The sequence below is a fragment of the Lagenorhynchus albirostris genome, chromosome 1 (genome assembly GCF_949774975.1).
Source record: "Lagenorhynchus albirostris chromosome 1, mLagAlb1.1, whole genome shotgun sequence".
NCBI classification, from domain to species: Eukaryota; Metazoa; Chordata; class Mammalia; order Artiodactyla; family Delphinidae; genus Lagenorhynchus; species Lagenorhynchus albirostris.
Genome location: NC_083095.1, coordinates 29,912,680 through 29,930,961, shown reverse-complemented (window position 1 = coordinate 29,930,961; position 18,282 = coordinate 29,912,680). Strand labels below are relative to the sequence as shown.

General features: G+C 45.1%; 1 protein-coding gene across 1 annotated transcript in view; it reads left to right on the top strand.

Annotated features, from left to right (window-relative positions):
• RGS6 (regulator of G protein signaling 6) overlaps positions 1 to 18,282 on the top strand; it is a 575,553-nt gene that overhangs the window by 487,730 nt on the left and 69,541 nt on the right. Inside the window, 4 exon segments of the mRNA XM_060139971.1 lie at positions 189 to 270; positions 1,705 to 1,779; positions 3,250 to 3,348; positions 4,989 to 5,050. Of these exon segments, the coding sequence (XP_059995954.1) occupies positions 189 to 270; positions 1,705 to 1,779; positions 3,250 to 3,348; positions 4,989 to 5,050 (318 nt within the window).

The window sequence follows — 18,282 nt, the reverse complement described above, 5'->3', positions numbered from 1 at the left end:
CTTCCTGAGGCTTCCTTGAGGGAACCATACACCCATATTGCACAGCTCTGCAGAAAGCAGGGGCCACGCAGGTGCCAAGAGCCCTGTGCACATGAAGCTCCTAAAAAAGGGAGAACAGAGCTGACACGTGGGTCATGGAGGAAAAACAGAATTAAAAGCCTCTGATTTCCCCTTTTTCACTCTTTCAGGATTGATCGGAAAAAGGACAAGACAGAGAGGAAAATTTTGGATAGTCAAGAACGAGCCTTTTGGGACGTCCACAGGCCAGTGGTGAGGAAGCTCTGCTTAGTTCTCTAAGTTTTACGTTTTCTCTCTTCCTTCGCTTAAAAGAAAAGACTGTCTTTAGCCACCAGGCGTCTCACTTTTAAGAAAATTGCTAAGCTTTGTGAAATTGGTTTTTGCCATTCATTCATATCGTCTCAGTAGATTTTCTGGAATAGATGTCAGTTCCACCTTTTAAAAATTTACATCCATGAAAATATGGCATGGGAAATGGGGAGCTGTGGGAATTCCACCTGGGGAACTTTGGGCCCTGAAGTTTCCAGTCCTAAGTTAAGCAGTTTCCATTTCTACTGTCATTCAATTCCAACTTCTAGAATATTCTCTTTCAAATGCAACCGTTGTTGTTATGGTGGTTATGTTCTATGAAGTCGCCGAGAGCACTGAATTAGCGGATGCTGAGCCATTATCCTGGGAGAGATACAGGGTTAGGTTCTTGCAAGCCTCCAGTCACATTTTCATCAACTGATCAATGCATAACCTTGTTTGAAGTGTGTTTCGGTTTAAAGACACCTTATTTAATGTATATTGTTGATCACTGGCATTGAACTCGCAGCCAGGAGCGCTATAGCTCACGCCTAGATGGAGCTTATCTAACATACCTATTTTCTCCATAAAGCACGTCCCAGCCTTCCTGCACTTAGGAATGCTCGACAGCACATCAGCACTGGGCTTGGGCAAAATCACCAACAAAAACACAAAAATGTGTAAAACTGGTGCTGAATAGACTGTGCAAAGGACACTTGTTTGCAGCATGAGATGAAATAAGGCACCTCACCGGGAACACGCGGGTCTGGCAACTCAACATGTTTCCTGCTCTGCGCACGTCCCAAGTGACCATGAAGCCACCACAAGCCCTGACTTGGGGGTTATAAATAAATTTTAGCACGTAGGCAAAATCACAAATACGAAATCCACGAATAATGAGGTTTCACGCATTTCTAATCTCATATTACTAAAATAGGTCTTACATTTTCCTCATGAAATGGAACTAAAACGAATAAGCTATGTCAGCCTTCCTCAAGTCTGATTAAAAGCAAAACCAAAAAAAAAAAAAAATTCCCTATCCTAATAGTGGAGTGGTTTTAGATGGTTAGGTATATGAAAGAACAAAGGCTCTGACTGAAGCCATCCACCAATTTAAATAATAAGTTTACGCTTATAAACTGTACACTGTACTCTCTACTTATCATCCTTAGGTAATATGAGGTAAGCTGTTTTAATTCATATGAGAACTCTGTGGAGGAACACATACTGAAGGTGAAACACCTTGGTAAAAAAAAAAGACTGTAAATGGCAAAATGGGGGTAGTCATGTATTATCTGTAATGGAAAAGATAAAGATTGGTTCTGATAGTGTCACTTGAGCCAACTTGGAAAGTATGATGTTCACTTAGTAATTTATATGATGATTTTTTTCTCTCAGCCAGGCTGTGTGAACACAACAGAAATGGATATCAGAAAATGTCGACGTTTGAAGAACCCGCAAAAGGTTAAAAAGGTTTGCTAGTTTAGCTGAATTAAAAATTCTTGGGATCACCCTTCCATTTCCGGTACTGTTCAAATAATAAGTTACTATTTGTAGTTCTTCCCCGTTTCATCCTTTGAAACCATATCATTCATTCTACAAATATTTATGGAGTGGCTGGCGTGTGCTTGGCACCGTTCTGGCTGTGGAAATATAGTGGCAAGTCTTAACAAAGCCCACAGCCTGGTAGGCATGAAGCAAGCCAGCAGGCAACGGTGGGAAGTACAGAACGGTTCAGGAAGACCAGGAGGGTGCCCCAGACCGGGGGCTTCCCAAGGGTTTCCATAGCAGGCTCGAGGGTCTAAAGGGTAAGTAGCAGTTGGCTCTGAGGAGACAGCAGAGAGGAAGGGAAACATAAGGAACAAAAAGTAGGGCAACACCACAGGCGAAGGCCAGCTTGGTACTTTGACACAAATGCAAGTCTTTTAGTATAGCTAGATCTCCCAAAGTCAAATCACCATCTCACCCAACTGTGAATGAGCCAGTGATCATTTGTGTTTCACTATACTGGAAGGGGCAGTGGCTCTCTCTCCTCTATCAATATATATGTGACATGACATATATATTAACTTCTTGAATTTACTTATATATTTTGTTCTTCTTTGAGATATTGATGCCCACTGTATTATACTTTAATGTTAGTCTTAAAATGTCCCCATTTAGTCTTTAAAGGCCCCCTAATTCTAATACTCTACAATTTTATGGAGCACACATGTACCCTGAGCCTTTCTTGATTTTATAGATTTCAGCTATAAATTGCACACCCTTCAGTGTTTTATTTCTTTCCCAGAACAAAGATTGTCTTTACTCTGTCTCTAACAAAAGGAACAGATTAAAAAGTAGCTATAGCTGTGGGCAAGTGGAAAATCTGTGTCCAGAAAACTGGTCAGTTTAAAAGGAAAAAATTGGAAACCCTGCCATCTCAAGTTTGTACCAGACAGGCATGTCATCTGCTGACAAACAGAAAATCTAGAGGGGATCTTTATCTTCCTGCATAATCTTCAGGAATTGTTCCTGAACTTTCCTGTGTCTCAGAATCACCTGGGGCATTTGATGAAAGTGCAGGTTCCTGAACCCCACCCATGAAGATTCCGATTCAGGAGGTCTTGGGTAGAACTCGGCAATGTACCTGTTTACCGAGTACCCAAGATAACTCTTTGCAGATGGTCTATGGACTGTGTTTGGAGAAACACTGATACACAAGGAGACCATTTAAGCTCAATGAAAGGAAGGATTTTCTAATAGTGGTAACTCAAAGATGGACCAGCTGCCTCAAGAGGCAGAGTTCCCATTATTGGAGAATTTCAAGCAGAGGCCACTCACTTATTGTCAGGATGTCATGGAGGGGATTGGAAGCATCAGATGAGCACTTGAGCTAGCTGACCCTTCGGACCCCCTTCAACTCTGAGGGTGCATGATTCAATATTCTTGTTTCTTCTCTAGTCAGTGTATGGCGTGACTGAAGAATCCCAGTCGCAAAGCCCAGTGCACGTCCCCAGTCAGCCAGTCAGGAAAACTACAAAAGAGGACATCCGGAAACAGGTGAATGAATGTGCTACTGCACTCTAAGGAGGAGATGTGGCCAGCTTGAAAACCTTTTGAATGTCCACCTCTGGAGGCTGAGTGAGCTTTGAGTTCCTGGAGAGCACAGTGGAACCCAGCTGTGGGTGACTTGAACCTTTGGGCACTGTGTATGAATAATTCACGGAGGCTCAAGAAGACAAATTCTCCACCAAGTTACTCCAGCAGTTACTAGAAAAGGACATAAATGAGTTACCCCAACACCATGGGCTGACTGCCGTAGTCGGGTTTCCCCCAAGATGCTGTGGGAGCTGGAGGCAGGAGGGACTCGTGTCACAGCGTCCTTAGAATTGTATTGCACTTCCAGAGTGAGCCAGCTCAGGACCACCAGCTTTATTGCTCTGATTCAAAACGAAGGTTGACAGATAAAGCAGACCCTACCCACAATGCCATTTCAGCATTATTTGGTTCCATGTTATCTTCCTTCATGATGAGGAGTTAACTGGTCAACCCAGGTCACAGACAATGCCTAATTACATTACTGCTTTCCAGGGGTTCACTGGTAATGAAGTGACTTGACTTTACATTATGCTTTACTGGCTTCTAGAGGGCACCCAAAGGCATAAACTGTGAGGTGCCTTCCCTTGACAACTTTATTATTGAGTGGGGAAAAGGAAACAGATGTATGGAAAATAGCTACTCAGTGCCAGTTAAGTACACCAAGCACATGGGCATGAGGTAGGTGTGAAAGCTGGGTAGGAGATCACTGGAGATTAGCCAAACCAGATCCTTATGGTGTGTGTGTTACCTCCATGCTGTTGCTAAGCTTTGTAGAATATACACTATATTTAAGTTTTCATTCACTTCTGGGTAAAGAAGATGTGGCACATATATGCAATGGAATATTACTCAGCCATAAAAAGAAACGAAATTGAGTTATTTGTAATGAGGTGGATGGACCTAGAGTCTGTCATACAGAGTGAAGTAAGTCAGAAAGAAAGAAACAAATGCTGTATGCTAACACATATATATGGAATCTAAAAAAAAAAAATGGTACTGATGAACCTAGTGGCAGGGCAGGAATAAAGTCGTAGACATAGAGAATGGACTTGAGGACACTGGGGTGGGGGGAGGGGGAAGCTGGGGCAAAGTGAGAGAGTGGCATGGACATATGTACACTACCAAATGTAAAATAGATAGCTAGTGGGAAGCAGCAGCATAGCACAGGGAGATCAGCTCGGTGCTTTGTGACCACCTAGAGGGGTGGGATAGGGAAGGTGGGAGGGAGGGAGACGCAAGAGAGAAGAGATACGGGGATCTATGTATGCATATGGCTGATTCACTTTATTGTAGAACAGAAACACAGTATTGTGAAGTAATTATACTCCAATAAAGATCTATTTAAGAAAAACAAAAAACTTAAGCTGTAACACAACACAGGAGAATATGTGATGTAGGCTAAATTGTAGAGTGTGTTTCTTAGTGGGGTAGGAATTTCCAAAAGGGCAAAATGGTTGCTGGAGTGTCGAGTTGGAGGGCTGGAGAAGTCTGTCCAGAGGAGGTGTTTGGATCTTGGTAGAAATACGGGTTTGGGGTTCCTGGGGTGAAGGGGGGAAAAAATTCCAGTTTGGTCTTAACACTTCTGTTCTGCCTTTCCCCAGATAACATTTTTGAATGCACAGATTGACAGGCATCGTTTAAAAATGTCCAAAGTGGCTGAAAGGTATGTTTCTCCTTAATAATATTACTACTTTCTTCTAATTTAACAAAGGAGAAATGTTACAGTGTTATGGCTAACAAGTGTGTACCAAGAGGCAGACCACAGTCATTTCTTAAACTGATGGGTAAAAAAACCACAGACCCTGTGTGAGTACAGCTAAGATAGCAGACCTCCCCTGAGTGATGTCAAGAAATGTTCTGTTGCTAAAGCTTTTGAGGGGGGTGGCCGAGGGACCTTGTCAATCAAGGAAGAACGTCCTTAAAAGCTACCTAATGCACTTTTACCTTCAGCCTCTTGATTAATTCAAATGGAATTGCTCCCTTTTCGGCTATAAAATGCCCAGATTCACTTTATAAGGGGAAAGAAATTACGTATGCCCTTTGAGGTGCTGGCGGCGCAAACAGGAGGGGACTGGTCCATCAGGAGGCATTCCACCTCCACACACCATCAACCAGCCAACTGCATGGAATCAACTGTAAAGAAAATATTTGGGACCTCCAGCCTGGCTTCCGCCAGGGCATTTGTGCTACAATCTGCACCAGGAGCTGGTTCCACCTTTTTCACTCGTGGGAAACTCAATTTTGTCAACGAAACGGTCTGTGTTTGGACTCTCCATGAAGAGGGGGGACCACCTGGGGAGTCTGTATGGAATAGATCTGAGCAGGCGGCCCCAAGCTGAAGGTTTATTCATCCAGATGCTACTGGTAAAGCAATGACCAATATCTGAAAGCTCAAGGGCTTAAGCCGGTCTTAGTATTTATTGGCTATAACAGTAAGGTGGGTCCTTTAAGCCCACCTCACACAGAGGGCTGGCTGTGTGTTCAACCTGTAAGCCTGTCTCTGCTGGCCCCTGGGTTCGTCACATCTTCTTTCTAGATAAATAACAGCAGATTGAGGCAAAGAAAACTCCACACCCAACGCCAAACCGGAATTCACACTTTGCCCTCAGGTGGCCAAGGACATCCCTGGATATGGGCTCATCTCTTTAATGGCATCTTGTATCTCTTCCAGGACATTCTGGGCCGAATACTTGTTTGTTGCAGAAGGCTGCCCTGTACATGATAAGATGTTTTGCAGCATCCCTGGCTTCTACCCACTAGGCGCCAGAACCCCACCTCACAGTTTGTGACAACCAAAAACGTCTCCAGACGTTGCCAAATGTCCCCAGGAGGGGGCACACTCGACCCCGTTGAGAAGCACCGATGCTCCCATTCTCCCCAATGCACGGGCTTGAGAACGTTGCCGTGGCTGCAGCTCACAACTAGGCGAGTGTTCTGGGGTCACAAGTTTTAGCCTGGCGGCCGGGGAGCCACCGCACCCCATTATCATAACGTGGGGCTTCCGGAGTACAGGCTCTCAGGTTGCCTTTGTCCCAGAAGAGTGCTTGTTAGTGAGGTAGCTGGGAGGACCTTGATTCCATTGGTGTCGTAGCCTGTGAGGAACTACAAGCTTCTTTCTCTGTGAAAAAGGGACAGAAATGGCTGTCCTGGGATACTGTGAGGGTCAGAGCTAGCCTTGCCAGGGCACTTTAAAGTTTGCAGTCCTAGGAGAGCATGCACGCGGGAGCATCTTTCCCTGGGTCTGGCTGCTGGGGCCAGTGGTTCTGAGCGTGATCATCCAGGTGAACGAGGGGGTTAAGAATGGAGATTCCCAAGCCGTAGTGCTAGGGAATTGGATTCAGTGATTCCGAGTAGGTCGAGGAACCTGCAGTTTGAATTCTCTGCGGTGGACTGACCAGGTCTCCGAGGATTTGGGGAAGCCACTGCCCACCACCCACAGTGACCTGAGAGCTCACCTCAAAGGGGACACCCAGCTTGGTCTTATCTTTGGGGTGTAAGGAAAGATCCCAAACCAGTCAGCACGAGGGAGGCCAGCTGTGCAGGTGTGCAAGGCGGGAAAGGAGACAGCCACGGCGGGGGAGGGGAGCTGGACGCGCCTATTGTTGGTTTGTTTACCACGGGTACCATCTAATTATGCTTGAGGGGCTGCTCACACTGAAGAGATTATTCATGCCAGCCCTGCGCTCCTCTCTCCGCAGCTTGAAGCTTTCACGAGTCCCCACCCAGCAGAGACTGCACTTTATTCCCAGCAGCAATAACTGGCAACTTTTCAATGTGACACAAGGGTTTTTCATTAGAGCCACAAGGAAACCCCCAGATAGAGGAGGAGGGAGAGGAGACGGGTGTTAGCAGGAGATAAAGCAGCCTGGAGCCTTGCTCTCTGTCAGCAGCTCTGCAGGGGTGGAGACAGGGAGGTGGCACTGGCAGCTGGCCTTGGGTGCGACTGCTCTGCTCGCCAGAGGTGACAACTGAGCTATCTCAGGTGGGCGCCACTTCCCCTTGACGGATCTGGGTTCCCTGGGCCCGCTCCAGGTGATGGTGGTAATTAGCCAGAGGCCATCAGGCAAAGGACCGCAGCCCCTTGAGAACAGGTGCACATCGTTTTTCACTTAGTTCCCTGAGAACTGAAATTGGGGAGAGGGCAGGAGGGCTGGTGATCATAAAGGTCCAGTTCTAAAAAAGGCAAGAGTCAAGGCTGGGCCAAAGGGTGCAGCCAGACCCAGCTGGGAAGAGAAAAAGGAAACTTTGCAAACGGAAGGAGCAGAACAGAACAATTTAGGGGGTGGGTGCGGAGCCAGTCATCTGGGTGTGGATTCTGCCTCTGCCATTTTCTAACTGTGCGACCTTGGGCAATTTGCTTCACCTCTCTCTGCCTCTGTTCCACCTCTTGAAAGGGGAGAGAGCAGTAGTACTTAACTAATAGGGTTCACGGGGGAATCCACGGCAAGAGCTTGATCCAGTGCTTGACACAGCGCATTCAATGAATGTGAACGATTGTTATTATTTTCCAGTGTGGTGCTTTGGCAAGGAGCGGAATTGCATGAACTAGGTGTGTGGTGTCCAGAGGAGCAGAGGGCAGGCCAAGGAATGAGGCTGGCCCCGCAGATGGCAGCTCTGTGTTAGTGCAATTCTTCCCACCCTCTCTCTTTGCAGTCTCCAGCACAGAGAGCCCCGCAGGCTGCCGAAGGCTGGCCCTGCAGCCTGCAATCTGTGTGTCTCCCCTGGGTGCCTCCTATGGCACCATTAACCCGGCACCTTTGAGGAAGGAGGGGCCGTACGTGAAGAGGTTGGCTCTTCTGCACAGACTTGCTTGGGTCATCCTGATTTCACCTATTTTGTCTCATTGTCCCCATGAGTGGTCAAATGTCCCCAAAATTGCAACATCATGGCAACCAAACTACATTTCCTGGAAGCAGCACAAAAGTCTGTCTGAAATGTCACCCAATTTTTGCTTCAGAAAGTATGGTCCCTGCACACACAGATGAATTTTCCAGATGAATAATGCTTAACACCTTAAGCTTTTCATTTTAACTGTGTTGAATGAAAATATTTCTTAAACATGCCCTTGCCTTCTTAAAGAAAGGACACTGCATTTCAGTTAAGTTTTCTGGATAACTCAGGGTCAGTGTTCTTATTTTGTGCTTTAAAACTCAGTCAGTGATCAGAATCAAGTGCCACAAAACGCTTCCCTTCCCCTAAACGGCCCCAGACCATTATGTTCTTTGAGTCTCTGTTTATGCTTTTTAGTTGCTGCTTTGTCTTCTTGTTCCCGTCAACATGACTTATCTCCAGTAGCCCTTCTTCCTCGCTAAACAACTCCCGTTTCCAACCTGTACCAGGCCAGGTGTATCAGTTAGCTATTGCTGAGTAACAAACCGCCTAAAAAAAAGCCTGAAAACTGAGTGTCTTCAAACAATATGCATTTACTACTGGTCACGTGTTTATGTGCCAGTCTGTGTGCTCACACGTCTATGTGCACATGTCTGTGTCCACTGGGCCACCCTCTTGTCTGCGTGCCTCCATGGATTGGGTTGGCTGCTCTACTGATCTTGCCTGGGGTCTCTCACATGCTTGGTTCAGCTGGTTTAGGATGACCTCAGCTGGGACCATTGGGCAGTCCTTCTCATGGTCTCCCATCCTCCAGCAGGCTAGTTTGACCTTGTTCACCTGGGGATAGTAGGATTCCAAGAGAGAGAGCAGAAGCATGCAAAGCTTCTTGAGGCTTGGAAGTGGCACTCTGACACTTGTGCTGCATTTTATTGACTAAAGCAAGTCACAATCTCAGATCAGATTCAAGAGCTGGGGAAATAGACTCCATTTTTAAAACTGATCTACGCACACCAGGAAATCAAATAATCAAGTTCTTTAATCTCCATCCTAAAGCAAGAGGAAAGAGTCTTCGTGAGGTGTGCTCTTCCAAATAACAGACAGTGAGCCTTGGGGCATAGAGTTTATTTCATTGTAGACTCTGCTCAGAGCCCCTTTTGGTCACTTATCTTACCTATGTTTCCTCAGTAGTTGAAGTTGCCAAATAGATGAGGTCTTAGTCTTCTTTGCAAGAGTCCTCAAGGGGTCCACTTTTTATTCACCCCAGCCTTACAGCACTGGACAAACCAACTTTGAGAATGCAAAAATCTATATGTTTTAGTTCAAAATTGTCCGAAAAGTCTCTATATTTTGCTATGTTTCCCCACCCTTAGTGGCACTGAGCTCCAGCCAGTCACTGCCTGGATCACACCGTGCTGCCCCACATGGAAAGATGGCTTTGTGTCATTTTATAGCTGCTCCTGTACTCGGCTCGTCCTTACCCCATCCCTGGGAGCCATTTGTGCATCACAGCTGACTGCTGAATTGAATTTTTACCATCACCTTGCTTGAGCATGTCTGAGATCACTGCTGCACCCTGAAATTGGAGCTGGTTCCTCCTCTGCTTCCTGACCCTCTGTGATCATGAAATGTAATTAATGAAATGAGATAAGACAGCAAGGGACTGCATACCCTAAGGGTCTATTAAAAACATGCTAGGGTGATAGAGGTCCGTGAACTTAATGTCTAATGATAGTTTCAGGGAGGAATAAAAGGGGCCCAAGAGGTCATTATGACATTGCTTTTATGTGATTCCAGACACCGCAGGGTCCTTGCTTCTCACGTTAGGTGATAGAAGAGAAACCATCAGAGGTAACACTGTAGCCAGGGTGACTGTATCCAGACCAAGATCTAGAAGGGTCGCAGTACCTGGTCTGGTATATGCTCTTCTTTCTGAGGGGCTAAATTCACCTCCATGTCCCTTCCCTCATCCCGAGTTTCTCTATTGTATATCTTTTCTCTGGGTGACCCATAATTAAGGAATTATTTCTTCATATTGTCTCTCCTCCCCATCTTCTCCAACGTGAAAAAAAATAGATGAACGAATTAATGAGAACCAAACTTTCTTCTTCCGTGTCTGAAGTGCTGCTCTGCTTTTCATTCCTTCCTAATCAGATGCTCTTCCTACCTGGTTCCCTTTTGTGCATCATCATTTAGAAAGTGCATATATCAAAGGGTGTGCAAGCACACTCTCCTTTTCACCCCTTCTCACATTCAGTCTCCAGGTTTGCTTCCCACTGAGAGGCCCCCAGTTTCCTAAGGAATCCAGCAGCACATTTGTGTTGTATTTCTAAAGTAAGAATGATGGTCACTATCCCATAAGGCTTTGTATTCCATGCCTTTGTTTCCCTTGACTAATCATTTCCCACAGCTGCAAGCCGTCCCTCACTGCCCATTTTCCCTGGAGCCTAACTGTATCTTTCCATCTTCCCCTCACCTGCCTTGTAAACCAGATCCCATATACATACTTCACTCTTGGGATGCTGTGTAGGGAAAAATCCAGTCTTCCTTTTCCTGTGTTTTTCCTTTACTCTGAAACTGCCACACTCACAGTACTTTTTGAAAAATTTTTATCGGAGTCTAGTTGATTTACAATGTTGTGTTAGTCTCAGGTGTACAGCAAAGTAAATCAGTTAAGCATGTGTATATATCCACTCTTTTTTAGATTCTTTTCCCATACAGGCCATTACGAAGTATTGAATAGAGTTCCCTGTGCTATACAGTGTGCTATACAGTGTCACAGTACTTCTGACACCAGATGTGTGGGAATTTTTCTCCTCACGCCAGGCAATTCTCTGACACCAGCTGGGTGTCCTACAATTTAACTCAATTCTGACACTCTACCTGGAAATAGTATAAGATCCCACAAGTTAAGATCTCAATCCCGTAAGACAGCTCCCAACTCAGTTCAGATGCCAGTCATAGTAGGTTCCCGGGTTACCCACAACTTCTGTCCAACTTGGCTACAAATCAGAGGTTCCCACAACCCGTTCCTTGGGTTTGATTAATCTTTAGAGTGTCTCACAGAACTCAGGGAAACACTTACTTACACTTACCAGTTTATTAAAGGATATGATAAAGGATACAGACGAACAGCCAGACAAAGAGATATACAGGGTGAGGTCTGGGAGGGTCCCAAGCACAGGAGCTTCTGTCCCTGTGGAGTTGGGGTGCGTCACCCTCCCCATGTGGATATGTTCACCAACTATAAGCTCCCTGGATCCCATACTATTGGGATTTTTTGGAGGCTTCCTCATGTAGGCATGATCAATTATTAATTCCATGTCCAGACTTTCTCCCTTCTCAAGAGAATGGGGCGTGGGCCTAAAAGCTCCAAGCTTCTAATCATGGCTTGATCTTTCTGGTGACCAGCCCCATCCAGGAGCCATCCATAAGCCCACCCAGAGTCACCTCATTAGAACAAAAGACTCCTATCACTCAGGAGATTACAAGGGTTTCAGGAGCTCTGTGTCAGGGACCGGGGTCAAAACCCAAACATTGAATGGGGTTTGCAGGGTTTAGAGATGGGAGGGGGCCATGAGCCAAGGAATGCAGGCTGCTTCTAAAAGGTAGAAAAGGCAAAGAAATGGATTCTCCCCTAAAGCCTCCAGAAGGAACACAGTCCTGCTGACACCTTGATTTCAGCCCAGCAAAACCCACTTTAGGCTTCTGACCCTTTGAACTGGAAGGTGATCCATCTGTGTCATTTTAAGCCACTAAGTATGTGCCAGTTTGTTACAGCAGCCATTAGAAACTAATCCAGTACCCAGGCTCTCCCTTTGTCTTAGAATCTCAAGAAGATCGAACTGCACATCCTCCTTTCTAAAGTGTGTGCATTTCCGAGTCCCTTGCTGATCAAAAATTCCTGTTATACCCCTGAGAGGTATATAAGTAATTCTGATGATTCAATACATCCTAATTCTACCAATAAGACAGAACATTGAAAATACATATGCCCATATAATTTTACTGTTTCCTTTACCAAGCCTCTAACCAACTTTATTTATGTAACTGTACCTTAACAAAATAGCTTTTCCTCTTCCTACAGTAAATTTCCCTGCTGACCAATGCTGGCTACCACTGGCACTGGCTGACTGATGGGTGATCCTACTGACGAGCTGCTGCCTTGGTGCAGACTGTCGGGCGTTTCTGCAGGAAGTTCTTAGCTCTTTCTTCATGTGGTCCTCCACTTATATCCTGGATACCTGCCTGGACCCTGCTCTGAGAAGGCAGGACGTAGGGCTAGGTCATAGGAAAATCTTCATTCACGCTTAATGCCTATTACATAGTCATATCTTGTGCCCCTCTGTGGTTACAAAATCCCGCCTCGGGCTCTCGACCACTTCTCTTGAACTAACATCTCCATTAAATCTCACCACCTCTCCTCCAACCGCTCCTCTGAATAGCCCCAAATTTCTCTAAAAGAGACCTGGCTTGTGATGCTCACAGCTGCTCTCTGGCCATTTCAGCCTCTGCTGCCGTGGGCTGGGCAGTGGACTGCTGCCTTCATTGCCTTTCCTGCAGCAGAAGGCAGCCGCGTGCAGTCTCCTCGAGTGCCCGAGTACAGCTGACTCCTGAGTAACTCGGGAGTTAGGGATATGACCATCATGCACTTGAAAATTATATAAAGTATAATTGGCCCTCCATATCCATTGTTCTTGCCATCCATTTCTGCATCTGTGAATTCAACCAATCGTGTAGTACTGTGGTATCTACTATTGAAAAAATCCGCCTACGGGTGGGCCAGTGTGGTGCAAACCCATGTCGTTCAGGGGTCAACTATACTCACCCAGCCCCTCCTGAGCCTCCCCGCTGTCCCCTTGCCCCAGGCGCTCATTCCTGGGTCCGGGACCTGACCTGGCTGGTTGGACCTGGCTTCCCAGGTAGGAGGCGTGGCCACGTGCAAGGTCTAATAAAACATAAGCTGGGGGGTGCAGGGGTGTCTACTGGGAAAATCTCCAGCCTGTCTCACAGAAATCTGAGGCAGGGCGGGGGAAGATGGGGAGGAAAATTTTTTCCCATCCCTACGTTTTACTTCTGGGAAATCCACTTCTGGTTAAGAAATGTTTTTTCCTCATAACTTGTAACTAACTAGTTAGATGAAGGCCCAGCCTTTGCCTTGGTTTGCTCAAGTAGAAGTCCTTTATTAGAGACACAGTGTCACCCGAGGCTGAGGTCACTGGAACAGCCAGAGGCAGACATCCGGGAGGACAAAGGGGTCACAGCTGAGCAGAGCCCCATGGACTACACACTCCCTCTCAGATTTTGAGAACACTGTGGGTGCCCGAATGCTTCATAATCAGGAAAGCCCCCAACACCCCATCATGCCTCAGACACTCTGGAGCATCTCAGTGTAGCCTGTCATCCCTTGAATAGGATTTAGGTTACCTGCTGCTGGTTTGTTACTGTGTCCATCTGAACAGAGGAGTCAGGTGTCAACTGTGCCTTCCCCATCCTCACATCCAGGTGCTTTCACATTCCTTGCAGTGGGTTGAATAGAGAAAAGATATGTGCAACCCTAACCCACGGAACCCGGGAATGAATGTGACCTTATTTAGGAAAAGAGTCTTTGCAGAAGATCTTGAGATGAGATCATTCTGGATTATCCAGGTAGATCCTAAATCTAATGACAAGTGTGCTTATAAGAGAGAGAAGGGGAGAAGACACAGACATGTCTTCACAGAAGGCCGTGTGGAGACAGAGGCAGAGATTGGAGTGATCCAGCCACAAGCCAGTGACCAATCACCTAAAGCCGCCAGAAGCTGGAAGAGGCGAGGAAGATACTCCCCTGGAGACTTCAGAGGGAAACGTGGCCTCAATTTCAACATTCTAGCCTCCAGAAGTGAGAGAATACACTTCTGTTGTTTTAAACCACCAATTTTGTGGTAATTTGTTTCCTAGTAATGCTAAGAAACTGATATATTCCTTAATGTGCAAACCCACTTCTTTCAGGAAGAATGAAATTAGCCCAAGTGGCAAAGGGGTAACTCCCCTTGGAGCTGTCACAGCACCAAATTATTGCCTGATCCCTCCTGCCACGGTGCTCACTTAGAGCTCCCTTCCCTTTCGTTCTTACCTGAGATGCTGTATGGCTCATACGGATGAAGCCTCGCTCACACTAGATGCACATCCAGCAGGAGATTTACAGGACGGTGGGCCTGCGCTGCCTGTGGTGGTTGCAGTCATCTATCTCCCAGTTCTTGGGTACTTGGAAGACTCTTGAAATGCTTTCCTATTATTTTTTGTCAAATGGTCCTGAGTACTCATCAAGGCCATTATGTAACATACGGTGAACTTGACAAAGTTCAGTTCAGTGGCTCAGCCCACAGCTAGAAGCAAGGTTTTTCAACTTAGACCAATACTCCTCCCACCCCGCAGGGGGACGGTCCACGCCTGGGACAGTGAGAACGTTATGAGGTGTTAGGAAGCCTGCGACCGAATTTAAAACCAAAAGTATCACAGGCTCCTTCATCTTCATTTGATGAATAAAATATCCTGTGTCCTGAGCCTCTCAGAAAATTGAAGAACGGGATGTGGTGCTTTGCAGACATTAATGTGCATATGAATTACCTGGCCAATTTTACTACCAATGCAGATTCTGACTCGTAGGTCTGGGTGGGGCCTGAGCTTCTGCATTTCTTACAAGCTCCCAGGTGATGCCCCTGCTGCTGGTTTGTGGACCACCTTTTGAGTAGCAATGAGATGGAGCTGCCAGTGAATTTCTTCACATTCTCAGAAGTAAGCTACTTGGCCATGCTTGCCCTTTGCAATTCAGTAGCAGGCATTGTGGCTCTGAATCTGCCATTGCAGAGGACACTGGTGACACTCAAGCTGGTGATGCTTAGGGAAAAGTTTTATTGTAGATCGATAACCATAAAAATATTCATATCTTTGGGCCCAATAATTCCACTTATGGATGTTAATTCTAAATAAATAACCCAAAAGATGGAAAAACCTTTCTGAACAATGGTGTTCAACTCTAGCCAGCACTACATATACTAAAAAAAAGAAATTAGAAGTCTATGTCCAATATAAAGCAAATTATTATATAAATTATAATAAATTCATTCAAGATAATATCGTGGATGTACGTTAGTCTTCTCTCCCTTCCCAAAAGTAACAAACATGTCACTAAAGGAATGAAAATGGTATGAACTCACAAGGTCAGCAAATGAATGGATTAACAGTTTCCACACATTTTTCCAAGGTCAAAAGTATAAAGAATTGGGGAGCATGACTGCAGACCTCTGTCTCTGTTTGTAATGTTGTTTCTTTTTATTGGGTGGTGAGTACAAGGGTGATACTTTTACAGTTTTTATGCCTTTCTGAATGCAAGAAATATTTCAAAATTTAATAAAAAAGAAAGTGAATGGGGACAGAGTGAAAAACATTATGACCTCCATGATAGGGGTGGGAGAATTACAACAAAACCAATTTGCCCAACAAAATCTGGCTTTGGCTCTTGAAGGCACCAGGGACAATGGAAGGCAAGAAGGAGGCATGGGGATAACCCCAGGGGAGTGGGTAGTCTGTCTCCGGAGCTTTTGGAATCCCTCGATCCGTGCCGCATGAGGAGACCCTCTCTCCCCTCTTACCACCACCATGGGAGATGGGCACTTTATTCTCCGGAGAAACTGAGTCACATCAGCTCAGAACTCAGGCACATCATATTAGGAAGGGCCAGCTGAAAGCAAGAGAATTCCTGAGCGAGCTGTGTACTGAGCTGTGGGACCCTCTACCACTCCCCTGTCCTGCTCTCAGCCCTCCAGGAGTCAGATGTAGATGCCCATGGGTAAGAGACTGGCAGACTACAACCAATGGGCCACATCCACTCCCTATGTTTGCAAATAAAGTTTTACTGAAACACAGTCACATGCATTTATTCATGGATTGTCTATGGCTGTTCTTGTTCTACAACAGAAGAGCAGAACAGTTGCAACAGACACCATCTGGTCTGCCAAGCCTAAAATATTTACTATCTGGGTCTTGCAGAAAAATATTTGCCTACCACTGCTCTAGAGCAAAGTAGATATCCCCCGAGGAAGGACTCCAGATCTCTCACGTGGAGCTTTAGTGAAATGACAGGCAAGCTGCCCTGACCCGACAACGAAGCCCATCAGTTGGCAGATCCTTTCCACACACACACTAAGCCTCCAAGCAGGTTTTAGTCCCTCACTTTTAAGCACAAATGGATGTCCAGTGATGTTCCAGACTCTCGGAGGGAGCCCCAACACAAAGGAGTGTGGTCAGAACAAACAAACAGAAAAAGGGACTTGGAGGAACCAAAAACTATTCAAGAAACAAAAGAAACTGACAATAAAAATACAGATTTAACATCCTCAGAGATACGAGAAGGTATTTCATCCATAAAACAAGAACTAGATACTATGATAAACAAGAGTGAACTCTGGGGCTTCCCTGGTGGCGCAGTGGTTGAGAATCTGCCTGCTAATGCAGGGGACACAGGTTCGAGCCCTGGTCTGGGAAGATCCCACGTGCTGCGGAGCAGCTGGACCTGTGAGCCACAACTACTGAGCCTGTGCGTCTGGAGCCTGTGCTCCGCAACAAGAGAGGCTGCGACAGTGAGAGGCCCGCGCACCGCGATGAAGAGTGACCCCCGCTTGCCACAACTAGAGAAAGCCCTCGCACAGAAACGAAGACCCAACACAGCCAAAAATAAATAAATAAATAAATAAATAAATAAAAGCCAAGCATTTGAAGCCCTTTAAAAAAAAAAAGTGAACTCTGGAAATAAGAAAGTGATAGTCCAAATTGAAAAAAATAAAGACAAAGTTCAGAAGAACCATGAGACAAAAAGACAAGAGGATGAAAATTTAGGAGGGAAAATTTAGGAATATTGGATTATCAATTCCAATATTTAATTTAAAAGAATTATGAAAAGAGAAAACAGAGGAAATGAAGGTTATGAAATTAGCAAAGAAATACCATAAGATTTCTGGGAATTTTGTCTTTTTACCTATGGATTGTCCGTTGTGCCTGGCATGGTGAATAAAAACTACCGGCAAGGGTCATGGTGAAATTTGAGAGCATTACAGCAATAAAGAGAAGACTTTAAGCTTCCAGAGGGAAGAGAAACTAAACAAAAGAACAAAAATTAAAATGGATTCAGACTTCTCAACAGTAGCATAGCACTGGATATCAAAAAAAGTAAAGCAATGCCTTCAAAATTGTGAAAGAAAATGATTTTTAACCTAGGGTTCTACGTCCAGCACTGTCAGTCAAGTGTAAAGATAAAAAGAAAACATTTTTAGACCTGCAAGGACTCAAAATATTTAGCTCTTATGCATCCTTTCTTAGGAACTACTAAAGGATGTGCTTCAACACAACCAGGAGGTAAAACCAATAGACAGACGTGGAATCCAGGAAACTGGGGCTGTAACATAGACGTGAAGGAAGGCCCAGGATGATGGTTCTGCATCAAGCCTATAGAGCAAACAGTCCAGATTCGAGCAAGAGGACTCCAGACTTTGGGGAGAGGGCCTCCAGGAGACAGGGAGACAACCCTGCTTGATTATCTGATGTGTTTAAGATGTGAAACATTATTGCTAGATGTTTTACAGATTTGTTAGAACACTTGGAAAAGGTAATATGCTACTTAGCTCAGCAGCAGACAGTCTTTACCCGGTTTAATAATGTGGACACTGACTGTTGATTTAACAAAAAGTGTTATATTTGGAGGATCATGGGAGGAAATGGTGGAGTGAGTCAGGGGGACTGGTGAGTAGAAAGTTAATCCTTGTCTAAAATTGATAATCAAGAGCAGCTATAAAAACATATAATTTAGAAATATACAGGTAAATGCTAAAAGAAATAAGGACTGAAAGTAAGTGCCTCTGTGAGAAGGGATAGGAGAAAACATTGCTATTGCTTTTTTGTAAAAGAAATCATTTAGTACTATTTTATTGTTTTAACTATCGACATGCATTTGAAATTTTGTTTAAAAAGATTATGTGGCTATTTAAATTCTGTGGCTGTTTAACTAGAAAAACTAAGTTGCTTTTTGGAAAA